The following is a 21,267-nucleotide window of genomic DNA, read 5'->3' as shown; positions in this document are numbered from 1 at the left end:
TCTATGGGCTTGAGCAAATGGCACATTGAATGCCTCTGCTGAGCCTTGTGGTGAAAAATCAAATTAAGCGATGATGAGGATGAGGGGATAAATAACAACAATGGTGGCCATTACAGCCAACATTCCTAGAGAAAATGGGCAAAAGAGAAACGATCTGTTCTGTATGCAGCCATGGTCACCTTATCATTGACAAGTTACATTGATGAAGGAGGAAGAGAAAATGGACAAATCAGAAGAACCCTGACCAATGTAGTTCACACTATGTACCTTGAATGATTGCTTTATTCACTCTAATAGACATGAAACTTTCCAAAGTATAGGATATATTGAGTTAATCATATCATCTTTATTTAAACTCTGTTAAAAAAGTACATCTCTTCACATTCTGTGTTTCTGATTTTTGTTCACTTTAAGGTTATGGTGATTAAGTTTACTGTACATAAAACTTTACACTTAAAATGCAATCAACCTGTCAACCCATCTTTCTTTCTTTAGGCCAATCAGGTGCTCCGGGCATGGTAGGTGAGCCTGGTGATGCAGGACTTCCAGGGAGAACAGGGCCAGCTGGGCAGCCTGGCTACTCACAAATGGGACCTGTTGGGCTGGTTGGATATCCAGGAGAAATAGGTGAACAAGGTCCAAGAGGATCACCTGGATTGCCTGGATTTGAAGGCCGCCCTGGAGCTGATGTTAGTATTTACTTTACATCAATTGGTAAATGGATAGAAGGAAATAATCCCCCAAGATTGGAGTTAATTCAATGCCAGTATGATAAGAGCATATTGTATTGCATTCCCTCTATGCAACCCTCACCTCTCATCATATTCCCTACGATAGCCCAGCAGTGATGATGTAAATAAGTTGAGCGGTAATTCTGACAAATTAATCCTGCGATCAGAAAGTACACCTTCTTTTAATCATCATATCGCCAGTTGAATGTTTTGAATGATGGAAGACTTAGCCATTTGATTTTGTGCAACTCTTGCAACTTTGGCTTTATTATGCAGGATTATATTCTGCTTTTATCTGTATAATATCTAATTTTATTTTTTATGGACTGTTGAATAAGCAAATCATAGTTATCCGTTTTTAGGAAATAGTATCTTTTATGACAAATGGATGCCATTCATGCAAAGCCTTTATCAAGTGCTCAACTAGTCTTACCAATTCCATTTCAAGGTACTTAATTAAACAATTAAAGGTGGACTTGGACTGACCATAACAATCATTATGTAATATAAATCACCTATACTTCCTCCTTTTTGCTCTATATTATTTTCCACTCAAATTTTTACCCGTCTATCTGCCTTCATGCTGACCAATAAGATTATTACTAACATCCCACTATCTTTCCTCCACCAACTGTTTCTGCCTTTTTCACCTCATACAGGTGTAGTTTCCTATCTTCTTTCTCTTATGTTCATAAGTGCAATATTAACCTTCCTATTGTACCCATACATTATCTCCCTTTTTCTCCATACTCACCATTTAAAAGCCTCCAACCTATGTTTATCCCCTTTGTCAAAGACCAGCTTTCAGTTTCATGCATCTTAATGCTCTACATGAAAGTTTTTATTAATATTTTTTCTCCATCTATACTTGGTATTCCTGCCAATGTAAACCAGTATTTTTTGCTAGAGCTTCTTTCATCAATGCTATTTCTTGTGATATTATACCCACCCACACTATTACACCCACTTTCACCCAAAATATGTAAACTGCAATAATAATAATATATTTATTTGTCCGGAGTTTTGTTGCATATTCATACATACACAAATATAGGACACGTCAGATATAAATTTCATAATTTTAGAATAGATACAATATATATATATATATATATATGTATATATATATATATATATATATATATATATATATATATATATATATATATATATATATATATATATATATATATATATATATAATGGGCTGACACAATATAACACAAATAGAAAAGAATAGACACATTTAAAAGAACACTCACACGGTAAATTGTTCGAGCTTTCGGCCCTCTAAGAGGCCTTCTTCAAGAGAGACTCTCTTGAAATGAAACAAAAGTACCTGTTTTCAAGACAAAGCTGTTTAACCTTTTAAAAAATAATATGTTCTATTCTGTGAATGAATACCTAAAATTGTCACTACGCATCAATTCCAGCTTAACCAATTAATATGTAATTATACTAGTGTATTGGTGTGTATATATATATATATAGTATAATTACATATTAATTGGTTAAGCTGGAATTGATGCATAGTGACAATTTTAGGTATTCATTCATAGAATAGAACATATTATTTTTTAAAAGGTTAAACAGCTTTGTCTTGAAAACAGGTTCTTTTGTTTCATATTTGATTTCATGGGGAAGTTTATTGAATAACCTTAAGCCCATTGCTTTGGACCCATGAACAGTATTGCGTGTTCCAACAAATGGCTGGTGCAGGTCATTGCAGGTTCTTGTATATTGACTATGGTAATCGTGGTTGGAATTGTGCAGAGAAATATTACCCTTTGCATGCAAGATGGCATTAAATATATATAAGCAAGCTACTGGTAATAAACCAAGTCTTTTGAAGAGAGGTTTACATGGTGCATTGCAAGGAGCATTGCTCATAATACGTATAATCCTCTTTTGGATTTTGAAGATTATGCCCACATGGGGAGAGGAACCTCAGAAGAGGATACTGAAAGTAACACGAGAATAAAATTCACTGTAGTACTGTTCCATCAACTTAAGTTTATTCCTTACTATATTAATTTTTAACTTCATATTCCTACTTCTTGAGAAACTCATGGCAAATTTATAGATACACTATACATTACAGTGATTTTTGTGGGTCATGAAACCAGATTATGACTAAAAATGTCATTGTATGTCTAAGTTCTGCAATTAAAATAAACTAATTAGTATGCTGTCCTGTATCTTTAGCATGGTATGTCATACCCTTTAAGAAAAATGTAAAAATGCTGATTCCAGCCGAGTATTTGAGAAATATACATTTTTCTCGCTTTTACAGTCATGACCTTTTGCTTTTGGAGTATGCCCCTGAGGTTATACAGGAACTAAAAATTCAAAAAGAGGCAATGTGCATTATGACTGACTCGTCGTCTTGAGAGCGCTACAAACTGTTTTTATGCATTTAAAAATTTCATAGTTTAGAGATTATATATTTTTACTAACATTATATGTGTCAAGGAGCAATTGAAGACATTCCCCTCAAGGTCTGTCATCCTCTCTCATAGCACTAGGACTAGTCTGGCACTCAATGTGCCTCAATGCAGACTGGCAAAGACTGGCAGATCAATTTGGAAATAGAGGTTTTAGGTTTCTTTAAACAAGTTGCCGGAAAAAGCCTGAACAAGTAGTATTCTTGGATTCCAAAATTCAATCTCCTCCTGGTGGCTATCCAGCCCTCTCTTTTCTGTTGAAGAGTATTTTGAATGTAGTTTCGATGAGATATTCTTCTAAGCATACAAGTGAAACAGCGCTGAAGAATGTTTTGGTGCCTTGATTTTGTAATTTCAATTTGATGTATGTACCTATGCATTTCCTCTTACCTTGATATCATATGATGTGGCTCTATCATTTAATTATGAATAAATATTCTTTTATTTTATTATTATTAATATTCCTTTAGATAAATCAATAGGAATTAGTCAGTTTTATAATTATTTATTACATTGATATAATTACTCATTATAATTATTTATGATATGAATGGATTGATGATTTGATGAGTATTATGTTGGCCATCAGCTCGATGATTATAAACAGATTATTCCAAATTTCCCTGTGTGAAATGTAAACAATTATCAAATGAGCAGGTGATCTACATCATTGAAGCCAAACCTGAATATGATATTTTGATAAATACCATCATGCAAATATTATCAATTTGATTCTTTTAAAAAATCTAATATGTAATAAAATTTAATACTCTTTACCATTCCCCTGTGCCACCTTGTGGTCAATGTGTATTTTATTTTTCCTAAAAAAACATGTTGCAATAAATGAATCTGAATGAATGTATGCTGGATAAGCAGTGCGTCTAAGAGATTCTGTTTCTCATTTCCATGTTGTGTTTGCAATTGGTGGCAGGGTTGGCCAGGAGAGAAAGGAGACAGGGGAGAGGATGGCCAGGCAATTTTAGATGGTGAAATAGGGCTAAGGGGTCCCCCTGGTATCCGTGGTGACCCAGGATTGGAGGGACTTCCTGGTTACCCTGGACGGGATGGGCAAAGTGGAGACAGTGGATTCAAGGGTGCAAAGGGAGCCCCCGGATCCCAGGGTCTAATGGGCCCATCGGTGAGTACAATCTCATCCTTTTTTCTCTCACCAGCCATAACACATAGTGCTTGCAAAATCAGATTTGATTAGTGAATGAAAGGAATTGGAAGATTTATGGGTTAAAAAAATAACGTAAGTATTATTGATAGACACTTCACTTGTTATTCTATAGAAAGGAGACAAATGAATATCTTAGCTTTCTTCACCATTACATGTTTCATTCAAGCAACCTCCTTGATAATGATAGCTGTCCCATGCATAACACAATCATTTCCATGTTAAAAGGTTATTTCTTCCCTCTTACAGCCTTCACTGCAAAAAGAGGTACAAAAATGTTGGCATTTAGCCCTTAATAACTTGTAAAATTTACCTTTTTTTAAGTCAGTTTTGAGACTTTAAGACCTCTATAATCATCAATAGACAACTTGGTTATATTATGTAGACTATCCAAATTTATTTCAGCTTCCTGGAAAGTATATTTTCAATTTCCCAGTAAATATTATTTTGCCAGTTTCGATTCAGATGAGATTTAATTGGATTTCTGACAACACCCATGGCAATAAAAAATGTCAACCAATTTAAAATGCCATTATAATTATTTTTCATATTCTACATGAAAAAACCCTTCAATGAGGTAGAATAATGCAAAAATGCAAAATAGCAATAGTCCTGATGCTAATTACTTTCATATTCAAATTCTAAACTCTTACAACTCTGAACATAATCATCACTGGAGGTAGGTAGAGCTGACTCCATATGATCATGCAAATAGAAAAGTTTGACTGCCTTCTCCTTTCCCCTCCATGCCTATTAGCAGATCAAGAAAATCCATGGATATTGCAGTGTTGGAATTGGTTTAAAAAGTTGCTGTCCTAACGTAAAGAGGCCAGTAGTGGGTGGGAGGGAAACATGTGGGTAAATCTGGGCCAAATTGCCTATAGAAAAACAAATTATTTTGGGTAATTTTTTTTTTGTATTTTACAACATAATTTCTCCCTTTAGTTTTATACACTTTTCTCAGCATTTCTTCAAATTTTTTCAGTCATCCAAATGGAAGAATATATTCTTTTGTTTCAGGCTTCACTTCATGCAATTATTTAATATCCATATTACTTTAAAAACACAAAGAAAAAAAAGGTACCTGATGATGCCGCAAGTTGGTGAAACGCATTGTACCATATAATAAAATCTGTGGAAAAGTAGAAGTCTTTCCTTTTAGTATGGATATAAAATAGACGAATGTTGGAAGGTCCTCAAAATAGGCATCTCATTGCTGTGGCCTCTTTATTCAATGTGAATCATTTTTCACCAAGCAATTTTTTCAAGTTTGGATCAATAAAAAAAGTCACTGGGGCCAAAACTGTTGAATACAGAGGGTGTAATAATTCAAAGTTTAATTCCATAATTTTCACAATCAAAACTTTGTCAGTTTTCCCCTGCCGCGATAGACGATCGGCAAAGGAAAAAATTCTCTAAAAGAATTTTTCTACCTCTCTCTATCTCAATCTCTCCACCTCATTCCTCTGTCAGCTAATCAGTCTAAATGTCTTAATATTATTTTCCTTTGATGTCCTTCATCACTTCTTCCATGTATTTCATCTGTATTTTCCTTAGTAGTTTTTCATGCATTCCATTCCATATTGCTAAATTCCTTTGATTCAGTTTATTTATTCAAAAATCTAATTGATATCCAAAGCATAAACGAAGGTTTTGTAGGAGTATAGTATTCTGGACTGGGGACGCTTAACACCATGTCCAATGCCCAATCTGGGAGAGCAAACACTTAACTTCTCAAAGAGAATTTTTTCCTTTGCTAAATGAGGACATTTTTTCTTGACTTCATCGCTCAACTGGTGAATAACAAAGCGTAATACTCCCCGTTTATCGTTTTTCCTCTATGCAAGCAATCCATTTAGGATGATTCCATGTGCATCACAAAAAAACAGCAGCCATCGCCTTGTCGATCAATTTCACCATCTTAGCCCTCTTTGGAGCCAGATCAGCTTTACATACCTTTACATACCCATTGTTTCAACTATTCCTTTTTTCCGGAGTGTAGTAGTGTGTCCATGTTTTTTCCACAATTACGTACTTATGTAGATACCTATCAGGATTGCAACTTGCAATTGCAAAAGTGCCAAACCAGGCCCAGAATCAACCACAAAATTACCTTTATTCTCAATTGAGAGCAACCATGCCATCCATCTTGTCAAGATTATTTGCACACCCAATTTTTCATGCAAAATTAAAAACACTCTACCTTGTGGTATGCCTGTGGCCTTCACTATTTTGGGAACTGTGATTGGTTGATTACTGGAAACCAAATTGTGGATTTTGTCAATCATTTTGGAGGAAATACGAGGGTCATCCGGAAAGTAGTACCCGTTCGTGCCGCATGAAGTGCTGACGACGCGAGTAGCCGCTGGACGAGGTCAGATAGCTTCAGTGGCTTGTCTGCCTTCTCTGAGCCAAGTTGCGTGACGCTAGCATTGCCTGTGTTGTTTCTGTGATTGTTTACAATGTTTAAAAAAATTGAGAACGCCGCCAGTTGTGAAGTGAGGGCAGTGATTAAATTCCTCAATGCAAGAAACGTTCGCCCATGTGATATTCATCGCCAATTAAAGGAGGTGTATGGAGACAATGTAATGGACGAGTCGTCTGTTCGGCGGTGGTGTCGCAACTTCAACATGGGGAGGGGGAACACACACGACGATGAGCGTTCGGGGAGACCGTCTGTCATTACAGACCAACTGGTGAGCTCAGTTGACGAATTCGTGAGGAACGATCGGCGCGTCACAATTGATGACATCTGTGAGCATTTTCCCAATGTTTCTCGAACAATTGTTCATGAAATTGTTAAACACCATCTGCATTATGCAAAAATTTGTGCAAGATGGGTCCCTCGCGTATCTCAATGAGCTGGCGGCGAAGGACTATGCAGCAGGAATACAGAAACTTGTCACACGTTATGACAAATGCCTTAATTTGCTTGGAGATTATGTTGAGAAGTAGTTTAAAGTATCCTCTTTCAAATAAAATTTTTTATGTTTGTTAATATTTACTTTTGTGTCTTTATTTCACGAACGGGTACTACTTTCCGGATGACCCTCGTAACTTTCACAGGACATCCTGAATGATGTTCATCATTTGTGGATGTACAACGTCATTGAAACTCATTTACCCAATTGTAAGCAGTCTTAAACACAGGAGCAGATATTTTGTGAACTTCATCCAACTCGGCTTTGATCTCTTTCACTGTCAAGCCTTTTAAATAGAAGTGTTTAATCACTACACGAAACTGATTTTTTCCCCATTTTTCTAAAAAAGATGGTTGCTTCAGTCGACTGTAAAAATGAAACCCTGGGATGGATATCACTGGAACATTAACAGCCATCTCATGAGAGATGAGGATTATTGAAAGTAAACCTATTCTGGTACTAAAAGCACCATTTCTTGAATATTCTAAGGAATGATTGAACAACCCACGTACATGTATGTAATCAAGTAAGGTTCTAAGGAGCCTGGGGCTCATTGAAGTACAATAGTACCAATTATATGAAGAATAATGTCATTTAATTTTACTTATCTTGTGTCATAGGAGCTAACAGAAATCTATCTCTAACCCATAATTCTTTTTCAGGGATCCAAAGGTTTTCAAGGTGATATGAGGCCAGGACCACCTGGGCTTCCTGGTTATCCTGGGCTTCCTGGACTGGTTGGAGTTTTTGGAGACCCTGGAACCATCGGTATGTACCATTATAGAGACATAATTTAGAAGAATGGATTTTTACTTAACTTAAATTGTATGATTCCTCTTCTGAATATTACTTTTGAAATTGGATAAAAATTAATGAGTTTAGGATAATTTTTTTTATTATTTCATGTCTATAAATTAGGTCTGAGTGTTTCTTTCTTTCATCATGAATTTTGAAACGAACTGTTATTTAGATAGCTTAGCATCACTTCATCACGTCATTGGATTGAATAATTTTTTGTATTAGAGTAGAAGTTTTGGAGTAGAAATCTTTTAAAGTTGATAGTAAGCCATACTTAATGCACCCTGTTTCTGAATGCTCTACACAAGAATTTGAATGGGATATAATATACATTAAATATCAGCCATTGAAAATAATAAACTATAAATTGATTTCTGTCTTCAAGTATATTTCAATACACCTGCTATTGCACTTCCATATAGTTGAAGCTAATTTCAGAAGTATTTTCTTTATCTCTGTGTCAAACCCTGTATTCATATAATTAATCTAATAAAAACTTCAAAATATAAATTGTACTTCAACATGAAATGATATTTCAATAAAAATAGTTCTGTGTCAGAGGTGAGGGTAATAAATCTGTCTCATCACTATCATTCTCATAATTGGTTATCACTACTGAGATCGATTTGATCATCTCTTTATCTCATTCCTCTATCAGCTAATCAGTCTAAATGTCTTAATATTATTTTCCTTTGATGTCCTTAATTACTTCTTCCATGTATTTCATCTGTATTTTCCTTAGTAGTTTTTCATGCATTCCATCCTATATTGCTAAATTCCTTTGATTCAGTTTATTTATTCATAAATCTAATTGATATCCAAAGCATAAATGAAAGTTTAGTAGGAGTATAGTATTCTGGACTGGGGACACTTAACACCATGTCCAATGCCCAATCTGGGAGAGCAAACACTTTACTCTATTTGATGGCATATAAGATGGACTTTTTTCCTAAAATAATAGCCACAAAATCACCCCTGGGTCTTTGACTGGAAAGAAACCTTTTCCGGTCATAGACCGAAAAAGCTCTCTTTCCTGAATATATCTGCTGAAATGAGGATGCATCCTATACAGTCTGCATGTCATCCTGTATGTCATCAAAGGTTCTTGTCTCTGATGGAAACTGCTTGGGCATCACTTAAGGAGCTTTGAATGCTGTGGGTTCCAATTGGAAATAAGTATCCTAAGTTCTTCTGCATTCCCTGCTGTTAGAATTTTCTCCTTCATCCACCTTTTAAACTGTTGATCACTTTCCATGTGCAAACCCTAGACAGTGGGGCTATTTCCTAACTCTTCCCGATGTTATTCTTCAAACGGCATTTGAAAATGGTATTGGAAGTTATTCCGTAAAAACATCTGGTGATAGCATCGGCAAATGGCATCAGTTATGACAAATGCCATTCTGATGCCATGGAAGAATTGGGGAAGAGTGAAGTTAATACCTTCTGCATGACGATCCAAGTTGATGGAAGGTTGACAAAAGGAAAACAAATTTTTTCAAACAATGTGACTCGTTGAAACGACTGTTCCCAGCAATTGAAAAATAGCAGGCACAGATTATATATGTTCCCTGAATCGCTTTATTTTCATATTCGATGGGTCAATTTTTTAAGTCATGTAACTCATATTTTATGTATCATTTTTATGGATTTTATTTTATGGATATGGATTTTTATGTATCATTTTTATGGATCATGGATAGCTTGTGGTAGGTAATGCAGTCTCATATGAAATTACGAAACAAGAAATTTTTGGTATTATTTTGTAAAGTATTATCATCAGCTGTGCATATCCATTTATCTCTGCAAACATCACTCATGTCACAAGTCATTAAATAAATAAGATGCCATATTGTTAAATGTATCAGACAATAATTGAATTCAAAATTCATTCCACAAAAATATGAAATGATTACATAATGTAGTTATCTTTCATTCAATAATGTGAACCAATTTTATTCAATTAAGGTTTTTCAAATACTCTTATGTAGTGATAATATTGCAATTTGGCATGTCCTTTGAAATTTCTTTATTAGGCGCATTTACAAGTTTGAAGTTGCGGATCGGTGAAATCTAAGGTATCTCTCAAATTGCCAGCATAGGTATAAATTCTCATAGAGCTATAATCATTATTGTTCACAATAATCCAAAGGTAAAGGTAAGGTTTTGGATGGACACAGATTAGATAATGGCACAATGATGCATTTAATTGCCTCTTCTACCAAAACAACCTGACATTCAACACTTCGATAAGTCCCTCTTCAACGGCACATACTTCTTTCATTTTGTCAAACATCCAATTTTTTTCTTTCCCTTTCCTGGCTTATCTAACATTCTCCCCTCAATTGCAGTCAATCTTCATAGGGAACTCAAAAACAATGGACAAAATCTTTGTCGCATATTACAAAATGGTTTGATTGATCCCATAGTTTTCCCTTTAAAATTTTTAAAACTCATATTTTCACAGTCTGTAGCAAGTGAATAAAAATCAGCTGCATGAACTCCCTGAATTATCTTCAATTTGTATGTTTACATTGTGTTTTGTATGATGATTTCGACAAATGACTACCACAAAGTAAAACCCCTGTCAATATTACTTCAGCAATGTCATTATGTCATGGGCTCGGCAGCCTGACACTCAAACAGCATTGAGAAATGGCATCATCACCTTTAACGAAATAACTTCTGATGCCAATTCACATAGCCAATGGCCTCATTAAGCAAATGGCATCAGGCACCATCATTAGGGATATCCCTCCAGGGCTCTCAAAGAGTGATATCATCCAGAACTGAATGGACCATTGGTTTTTAGTAAAGTTGTTGTTCCTACCATCTCTCCTTTCTCGACTCTTACAAGATGAGACTTCAGGCTTGTGGCCAGTGGCATTAAACAAAATTCTTGGCCAATTTCTTTTCTTGTTTTCTCTCTGTACCTATATTCATTGATAATTAGGAAATCAAGATATCTTGAGAAATCATAAACGTTGAAGTACTACAGGGAAGCATCCTTGGTCCTCTCCTGTTTCTAATCCATGTGAATGATTTAACAAATAGCGCTTTGAATAAAGCCATGGTGTGGTATGCAGACGGGTCGCTATAAAATAACTGTAGCAATAGGCCAGCAGGATCTTCAGCAGTTGCAAGCCAAGCTTGGCAACTCATTAAAGCATCTGGAAAACTGGTTCAGAAATAACAAACTATCTATAATTACACAAAAATCAACTAAATAAAGTTCCATAGAAAGAGAGAAGTGCTTCATTTAGACCTTTACCAAAATGGGAAAATTGTCGAAAGTGTTAAGTGCCAAGTGTGTTTAGGGTTATTTATTCATGAGTCCTTAAACAGGGAGGTCCACATTAATCAATATTGCCTCAAACTTGCAAACTGTGAATATATTTTCAGAAATTTGACAAATATGGTTGGCTTAGATATAGGGAATATGGCTTATTTTTATATCTTCTGGTCACATCTAACTTGTAGCATCATCATTTCCTGGAGATCATCTCCTGGCTTGAAATAAGTATTTGCCATGCAAAAGAGATGTATCGGGTGTGTAGCGAAAATACCTTCTAGGCATTCATCTAAACCACACCACAAAGAGTGAAAAATTGTATCCATGTCATGTTTGTACATTTACCTCTTGTGTCAGTATAATATGGATAACAGGAGTGAACCCATAACCATTGCTCAAATTCATGAGCATAACACTCAACAAAGAGTGGATGTGCACATCTTTTAGCAATCGATGGCATTAGATAATAAGGTTCCCTTCCACATAGCCATTAAAGTCTACAACCATTTTGTATCTGGAAAAATTCCTTTTCTAGAAAATTATTTACAAAGAAAATTTAACCATTCTGTCAAAGAAGGGCTACTATAACATACTGGACTATATGGAAGAATCTTCGGAACTTTGGAATTTGTTATACACATTTTATGTTCTTCCTGTATTATGGCATGTTTTCATATGACCTATCTCATATTTTAGTATCTTAAAATATTTGGATCAAGAAATATTATTGTATGGTAAACTCTTGATTAGTTTTTATTGATGCTAGTGGATGCACGATAAAGTACAGACAGATAACTAAAATATGCAGAAAATATATATCCTGATGTAATCAGATGTGTTGATACAATATTTGTCTTGATATAAGTGGATATGTATGGAAACTCTCCTTTTTCATTCCTCGTGATTAATTCGAGTTTTTTAGCTATGGCAAGAATTTTTTTAGCTTTTCAGCCATTATTATAAGGGTGGAATTATAGATTTACTAGAAGTCAGAACTATCATCAAGTGAATCGCAGAATTTGTCCTACTCATGAAGTTTATCAATCACATAGCTAGGAAAAACAAATGACTGGTGATGGATAAATTTTAAAAAGATATCGCTAATGCAGAATAATATTCACCATATGATTTAAACCATAAACACAGTAATCAACCCGAAGGTCGGTTTGATAGGTGATGGTAGAGTTCACCCACTAATAAGACCAATGGCATGTGTAATTCCCACATCAGGGTAGGTTCCTTTCCCTGTGCCGGTTATGGTTTCCCAGGAAGATCTGGTGACCAAAAAATCACGCAGCATGGGTTCAGCTGCAGGTGCTCAGAGAGGCTTGTCCAGGAATCAAACCCTCTGGTCGGTAGTCCAACACTCTAACCCAGGACTACCACAACCCCTCATTTGATGTATCAATTCAAATAATGCAGTGCAGATAGCTTATGGTTTATTTTTTGTATAGTAAAACTAAGTCTTTACTCGCCTTAAAAGAGGAAGAGAAATTTTCAAAGTCAATGAATGTGAGGGAAACGATTAATGGGAAACTACGAAAAGTACAACAATGATTAAATTAAAACAATAAACACTACTGACAAATTTTGATTTTGTGGAATTAAAAACTTATAAGAGATCCCAGATCTGTCAAACGTGTTTTTCTAAAAGTTTGTCAATATTTCAAAGCATTTCATTATCCTTAAAATTTTAATGTCATTAATTTTGAGGTGCTAGGAAGCAAGTAGTATGGATAAGCTGAAATTGGATAATCAAGAGTTTACTGTATTATTATAATATTATTATTATTTCATTTTTATTATTATATTATTATTGGTAACTAATATTTGGAATTTTCCCTTGAAACATGTGAAATTTTCTAACTTTATAGGAGTGGATGGACCAATGGGACTGTGGGGTTTGAAGGGGCTGAAAGGTGAACCTGGCATTCAAGGCTTCCGAGGCCTTGATGGTGATCGAGGAACCCAAGGCATTGCTGGACTAACAGGTCCTGATGGCCGACCGGGGCTTGGTGGGCCCGAGGGCGACCAGGGCACCATGGGAATGCCAGGTGAGTCATACGAGGGATGAGTTTGAGTGCTTCAAAATCCATTCTCAGAGCTATCTCACATTTAACTCTAGACTATGAACTCCTCGTGCAATGTTTTCTCTTTAAAAAAAACACGAGCAATATTTCGGCATGAGAAGAATTGTTGAGCATTTAGGGTATGGATAAATGCCATGAGTTATATAATTAGCATATTGGGAAAAAGTTCACCCACATTTTCAGTAAAGTAAATATTCATGTTATTGACTATTGCATAATAACTTTAAAATTGCAATATATTTGTATTTTTCCCAAACACAGTAGATGCTCAAAATTCATTAAAATGTATTAAATACCATGAGAAAATATGTATTACCGAAAAGATTACATGTACAAAATGAATTATGGTTGTAGTGCATGAAAAATATGCACATAATTTGATAATGTGAGATTTTTTGTTGGTAAGCATCAAATATTGCATACGTTTTAGAGTTGGTGACATTGGATGTTCATCATTAATTTTAAAGGCAATTTAGATGCTGATTGAAGAGGGCTCCCTTTGCCAAATGTGATGCTCTAGTCTGGTTCCTAGGTATTATTGTTCAGTCGATTTGATTAGCAATTACAATATTATTTTTTTGTAGTTATAGTTTTGTGTTATTCTTTTTATTTGTGGAGCAATTTAATTTTATGCTATGGGGAATTTTAAGTGCCAGGACTTAACATAAAAGTAAGAATTGCTGAATGATCATTTGTCCCTTAATCCTTTTAATGACAGGTGGAGAGGGACCTCCTGGCCTCCCAGGAATATCAGGTCTGGCAGGAGAGAAGGGATCTCCTGGAGAGTTTGGACCAACTGGAAGACCAGGAGCAATGGGCCGTCCTGGTCTGGCTGTATGTATTTTTTGAGCAAAATTTGCTATTCTTGGGCTAATAAGTTTATTTTTTGGTCTATTGTGGAGATTTTTTTATGGCATTTACACTATTTTTAAAAATAACTGCCAATTTTAAGACTCAAAGTCACCCCCCATAAGACCTTGTAAAATGTACAGGCTTTTGAATTCATTGTGATTTAAACCATATACTAGAGCAGTTGGCATTATCCACGGATCAAGTGAACCAAGATCAATCATATAGTTGCATAAATAAAATTGTGGTGTGAAAACTTGGTGTGATAAAAAATAACCGATGTATAAATCCATACTTGGTGGCAAGGGACTGTGTATATGAATGAATTGACATGAGAAATATCATAGATTTCCCATTCTACTCTTCAGTATTTTATTTAAATGCACATTTCTATATATTTTGAGTAATTTTTATAACATGATATAGGCATTAACATACAGTTGTCATAAAAGTGCCAGTGTGATTGACTTACCACTTGACGTATGCAAATGGGGAATGTGTTCCCATACCAAAAAAGAACATTAAACTCTTGATATTAACCATGCTAATGGGTGCATGGTAAGGTGCAGATTATCAAAACTCATGGAAACCAAAATATTTGGAAGATATGGTTGTGACATAAATGGAAATACACATATGAAGACTCAGTTTTTATTCTATGTGATTAATTTGCATTTTTTAGCAATGGAAAGTACATTGTTTTCTGTTTTTCAGCCATTATGATTAGGGTAGAATTATAGATTTACAAGAACACAGTCTATCTGATCAAGTAAATAGAAGGATATATTTTCCTCAGAAAGATACAGCAATCACGTAGACAGGAAAAAAATGGTAGATGAAGGATGAATATATAAAAAGGATCATTAATGCAGATTCATATTCATTTTATGATTCCAATTAAAATAATACAGTGAAGATAGTTAATGACTATTTGTTTACAACTATATTTGTTCCAGTTAAGGGAGAATATGGCATTCTCAGGCTAATTTCAGGCAAGGGAAACCATTAATAGGAAAGTACAGAGAGTACAAAAATGTTTAAATTATAGCATTAAACAATACTGATAACTTTTGATTTTACGATCAAATTTAAAAGTTTTTAAGATCACCAAAGTATTTCAAATTTTTATCTTCAAAAAAGTATTTCAACCTTTCCAAGTATTCAATAATTCTAGTGATTGTAATTTTATTAAATGGTTGAGGTGCTGGGAAGAGAGATTAGCACAGATAATCCACAAAATGGATAAATGGGAGTATACTGCATGTTCTTTTCATGCTGAGCATTTACTAGCACCTCAACTCACACCGTCAAAACTTTTAATTTCATTAAGAAAGCTTTGCACAAAAAACTGGAATAAATTTGATTTTGTCATCATTAGCTATGTTTAATGTGGGAGTGCTGGAAATTATTTTAGCACAGGCGGTGCTATGAAATACTAATGAAGCACATATAAAGTGTTTGAATAAACAGCAGATTTATTCTGAGTGCTGTGGATAACAGGCCAAGGTCAACGCGGTAAGATATATGCCATGGGCGCAATGTGCACGAGAGGGATGAACGCTCGGCTGGGGTTGAGACGAGACTAGTTCCGCGTTGGTCAAAATGCCTCCTCGTGGGTCGTGCCTAGGATGACACCTCGCGGCACCTCCCTGAATCGCACAAACAAATGAGCCACCACATCCACAAATGAACGGCCACATTTAACTTGAATGAACTTAGTTTCAGTTTCTATGATTTGGTTTTCATCCAAGTTTTGCTTACATCCTTAGTGAGAGCACCTTGAAAACAAAAAGTTCTGCCTATTACTATGGATTCGAATTAATTTGACTCAAAATTGTGCAGCATAGTCAGTGATACACAACTGAATTGTAATTATTGTCACTTCTGCAATGCATTTTTTGAACCCAGATCCTTGATGCCTAGCCAAGTGCTTTAATCAGTTCAACAGCGGGAATTTCACTCCGAAATTTTCAGCCCAACATAAAGACATCCAGTTTTGAATCCTGTTCAAGGAGAATGATTTGTACACTTTTAAAATGTTGCATTGCAATGTGCATTAGCAGATTACTTCATCAAAAGACTGTCGTGTTATCTCCCATAGTTTCTTTAAATTTGTCTTATTACTGCTATTCATATCTCTTTCATCTATGCTTAAACACTAAGGCAATAAAATAAGTAGTTGTCAGTCATTAATTGTCATATAAATGCTGATTGGACTGAGAGGTAAATTTACTCATCAGTCATGGCTCAGGTCTTGTAATTTAAATCACATGAAACCTCTCCTAAACTCAAAGGCATCTTGTTCAATTTCTCTTGTCAAAATTTCACTGTGCTGTGCTAAGAGGACTTATGCACAGTCTGCAAATCTTGCTCTAAAATATATTTTTTTACATGTGCTCCTGAACAGGGTGCAAGAGGTGAGCTTGGATTACCGGGAACCAGGGGTATCCCAGGAGATTCCAGCTTCAGTGGGCCCCAGGGAGATTTAGGAGACCCAGGTCAGTCAATGTTTCTTTGGTGAAATATTCCAATCTACTAGACACCTCATGGTCCTGCTTCTTAAACCCATTCCTAATGTTCGAAGAGTGAGCAGATACATTTTTCTTTGATTTTGTAACATAAAAAATTGGTACTATTGTATTCCACATAAATAATTACTGTGCCATTGTATTTCTAGTTAAGCATGAATTACTTTTCAATTTCTTCAATGAAGCATAGATGGTGATGAATAACTGATCGAAGCACTTTTCCAATTATCAAGTGGATTGATCAATGGCATCCAATGGCAAGATTGTATGCTTCTCCCAGTGAGAGGCATTCACGCAGTAGCTAATGACATTTAATTCACTAGAAATGGTTCCTGGCCATTTGATAGATGGCATAGTCCTCGTTAAGTGCTCTCTAATAGCTAATAGGGATAGCAGTAATGGCATTATTTGTCCGTAGGCTAAATACATTAGTCAAGTATAAAAAGCATGCTATAGAAAATAGCACAGTTAAAGTACATGTGAAATGCAATTTACAAAATAATTTAAATACAATATACTAATTTGAAGACAAAAACAAAGTATTTACATATTCATATGGTCAGTGGACAATAAAAATATCAATACTGCTTTTGACTTGCAGGTACTTATGGTCCCCCTGGGCCAGATGGATTGCCTGGGTTGAAAGGCTCCCAGGGTCCGAGGGGAGAGCCTGGTTTTGCCTCCAACCTCATCCAGGGCTATCCAGGAGAGCAGGGTGATCCAGGATATCTTGGTCCCGCGGGACCTGCAGGGCCCATGGTAAGACCTCCCTAGTTAGCCCAAAATTAGAATTGTGATAAGTGGGATGGAAGAAAAGGAATTACCACTGTGGAAACCTACATGAATAATCCAATGACCTACTAATCCAGAGGAAACTTATATCAGGATAATAATTTTTATTGCAATGTTTTTCGTGTTTGATAGTATTTTTTTCATCAAAGAAAGTAATATTTTTAAAATCAGCAATCTCTATTTAGTCAAATGTTGTGTTATTTCAGAAGCCAAGCTGGGCTGCCATATTATAAAAAAAGGTTTTTATAAATATATTAGTGTAAATGAGAGGATATGTCCTGCTTCTATTAGTTCAGAAGGCAGACCAGCATTAAAGCACACAGCATGTCTTGCCAATGTCCTTGGTTTTTAATGGAAAACAACAGATGTTACTCAAGGCAGCTTTGCTAGAATTCTGAAATGAAACGACATTTGAAGAATTGTGCAGATAGAGAGTGCTATTCATTCATATTCCTTTCTTCCCTAATAAAAAATGCTACAAAGCACAATAAATATTATTAATGAACATATCAAAGTATCACCCAGAAATGATATTCTGAATATATTTTCAAATTAGCTTGCCATTGAATTATCCTAACAGGGTTCAGGTTCCCCAGTGGCTGGATGAAGATGAATCTGCTGCCACATTAATTAAATATTCTTGCACTTATGGTATGTCTTCATTTAAAGTCTTCATCTTAATTAGAGTTTTTTTTACAAAAAGGTAAAAGGAGCTATTTCATTCATAATGAATGCTGATTCATTTAGCCTTAGGCTAAGTATATGGCATGAATAACTAGCTTTGATCATCCAATAAATTCAGCGCTAAACTTGCTGGTATAATTTGGCTACTTACTAGGGTAAACCAGGTGTTTTGGGCCAGCCAGGAATCAAAGGACCAAAAGGTGACCCAGGACCCAAAGGCCTCACTGGCCGTCGAGGTAAAGATGGGCTGCCAGGCCTCAAAGGCCAGCCCGGCAAGCCAGGAGTGAGTGGACTAGATGGGCTGAAGGGTGAACGGGGAGATGATGGGAATCCAGGAATTATTGGGAGACCAGGTGAGTGAGTCCAGGCATTTTATCAAAATGCATTGAATTACACTTTACAAATATCAATTTGTAATAAGAATTTTTTGAAGGCCACAAGCAAAATATAAACTTATGTATTGTTATGGGGTAAGTTGTATGACTCTACAATATTATCTCTCTGTGATTTTTACTTACATGCACAAAGTATGATTAAATGCATTTCTTCTTCATTAGTGGCTAAAAATGGAAATTGTATTGTAAAGGTTCTGGTAAATAAAATCATGTGTGACTTCCTGTATGAATCGTTGGTTTGGATGAGAATAAACTTAGGTCCAAATTCTGTGAGACATACTTGAAAACTCCATTGCTATGGATGATAATTTATTTTGTTGCTGTACTGGTAGTTGAATCGTGGAAATTTGACATGGAAATGGTTTCATTAAAATTTTCTGCTTATTTAAGGTAGATTTTGAAAATCCCAAACAACTATTATCTTATATATGTTGTGAGATCTCCCTCGTGTTTGCCATACATTATTTCCCTCTTCAAAACTTCATAACTTCTATCTGACTTCATCCCACACAATATGTATATGAACCTAAAAGCTTTTGCTATACTTGTGTAATTCTTTATTAGTATTATGGTTTAGGAACAAGGAATGGCCATTGGAGGAAATGAATAGAGTTCTGCAGGAGAGTGGCTTAATCATAACAATCACTTAGTTTAGGCACCACAACAGGCATAGGTATGCATGGAAAATGCTCTGGAGGACAGGCAGATATCAGTTAGACTATATTAGGCACTATCACTCAGATTTAGGACCAGCATGATAAATTTGTACAGTTTCTCAAGAGCAGATGTTGAGTCAGATCATTATTTAATATGAGGGTGGGGCATCAGATACAAAAGGATAAAACAGTGAAGATATTTTAGGAATTGGAATGCTGTAGCATTAACCAGAATGACAAGAAAGAAGTATTGGGAGGCTGTTTATTAGTAAGGAGGGTTCTGTAGAAGAGAAATGGAATGTATCACTAAAGGGGAATCAAAAGCCACAAAAGAAACTATAAGAAAAGGACAAGGAAACCATAGATGAAAGAAATGATTAGATAGATGAGATAAGGAAATGGAATAATGTGAACACTGAGTTTGGTAGAATGAAGTGTAAAGAGTTAAATGATAAACTAAGGCAGGAAACAAATAGAGCAAAAGAAATGTGGTGGAAGGTGTGAGAATATTAAAGGTTCACAAAGGAAAGGTGAAATTGGTATGCTGTTCAGGAACGTTAAAACCCTGCCAGGAAGTAAGAAGGAAAAATCGTTGCAAACAATCAAAGATAAGTCAGGAAAACACTAGTGAGACCAGTGAAAATACAAGAGAGGAAGAAGAAATATAAAGAGGAACTGTATGGTAATTAAATTGGACCAACTAAATTGGACTTAGAAAGAGGATATGATGTAGATGAAGATAGCTTATGTCCTGAGTAACTTAACTGTGAGATAAAAAGGGCAATAAGGGAATTGAAACCAATTAAGGCCATGGGGGTGGACAACATTCCTGCAGAACTACTTAAAGATTTAAGAAAATGTGGGTGGAAGTCAGTATGGACTGATTCATAGTGTAAATGAGAAAGGAATCTGGCCAGAAACTGTCAGATCAGTGTTAGTTCCTATTTTCAGAATGGTAAAGGCAGCCAGCCATATGTCACCATGGAACAATATGTATGCTAGAAAGCATTTGATACAGTGAATTGAGTAGAATCAATGAATGTGTTGCAGAAAATGGGAATAAATAGGAAGGCTAGGAGACTAATTCATAACCTGTACATGTCTCAGATTGGTCAGGTGCAAGTGGGGGATGGAGAGATGGATGGGCAGTGATAGGAAGAGTCGTAAGACAGGGTTGTCCATTATCACCTGTGTTTCCCAATACAAATGGACAGGAAATGTTTAAAGAGGCAAGGTTAAAACTCAAGATTCGAATGAAAGTTGGAAGACAATTCATAAAATAAGTTATGTTTGCAAATGGTGAATCTATAGTTTACCAGCCAGTCGATAAAGGGTTGCAAGCATTGCTGCACGCATTGGAAGTTCAGTGAGATAGGAATGGGATGGGAATAAAAATAGGCAAACCAAAGATTATGTGGTCTTCAAGAAAGAGAAATGTTAATTTAAATATTGAAATAGGATTAAATAAACTAGAGAAGATAAAACTTCTTATCTATTTAGGAAGTGTTTTAGACCGAAATGGTCAAAGATGTAGGGACATAAGACAAAGAATTGCATGAGGCAAAGAAGCTTTCACAAGGAGGAGGGAATTGATGGCACGGATGTTGGGTCTTAGGAAAAGGTTCATCAAAATAATCTTAGTAAAATGCTTAGCATCACAAATAATCTTGGCAAAAAGATCTTAAGAAAAGGTTCATCAAAAATTTATTATGATGTGGAAACATGGTCACTGAAGCAGGATGATAGACTTGAGATAGATTTGAGACTTTTGAAATGTGGGTGTGTAGAAGGATGGAGAAGGTGAAGTGGACAGAGAGGAAAACAAATTAAGTGCCAGGTATGATGGTAGGGAGAGGAGATTGTTGGGAGAAATCATAAGGAGGCAGGAAAGATGGATGCAAATCATGTTGATT

At 35.5% G+C, this 21,267-nt stretch overlaps 1 protein-coding gene across 1 annotated transcript in view; it reads left to right on the top strand.

Annotated features, from left to right (window-relative positions):
- The window catches only part of LOC139698618 (collagen alpha-5(IV) chain-like), a 133,980-nt gene that overhangs the window by 90,994 nt on the left and 21,719 nt on the right, over positions 1 to 21,267 (top strand). Inside the window, 8 exon segments of the mRNA XM_071597461.1 lie at positions 496 to 689; positions 4,107 to 4,313; positions 7,936 to 8,041; positions 13,235 to 13,414; positions 14,169 to 14,284; positions 16,707 to 16,797; positions 17,429 to 17,586; positions 18,458 to 18,656. Coding sequence (XP_071453562.1) covers positions 496 to 689; positions 4,107 to 4,313; positions 7,936 to 8,041; positions 13,235 to 13,414; positions 14,169 to 14,284; positions 16,707 to 16,797; positions 17,429 to 17,586; positions 18,458 to 18,656 — 1,251 coding nt within the window.

Source organism: Hetaerina americana, unplaced genomic scaffold (genome assembly GCF_022747635.1).
Source record: "Hetaerina americana unplaced genomic scaffold, ioHetAmer1.1.p SCAF_9, whole genome shotgun sequence".
Lineage (NCBI taxonomy): Eukaryota > Metazoa > Arthropoda > Insecta > Odonata > Calopterygidae > Hetaerina > Hetaerina americana.
This window is presented reverse-complemented; position numbering and strand designations above follow the sequence as displayed.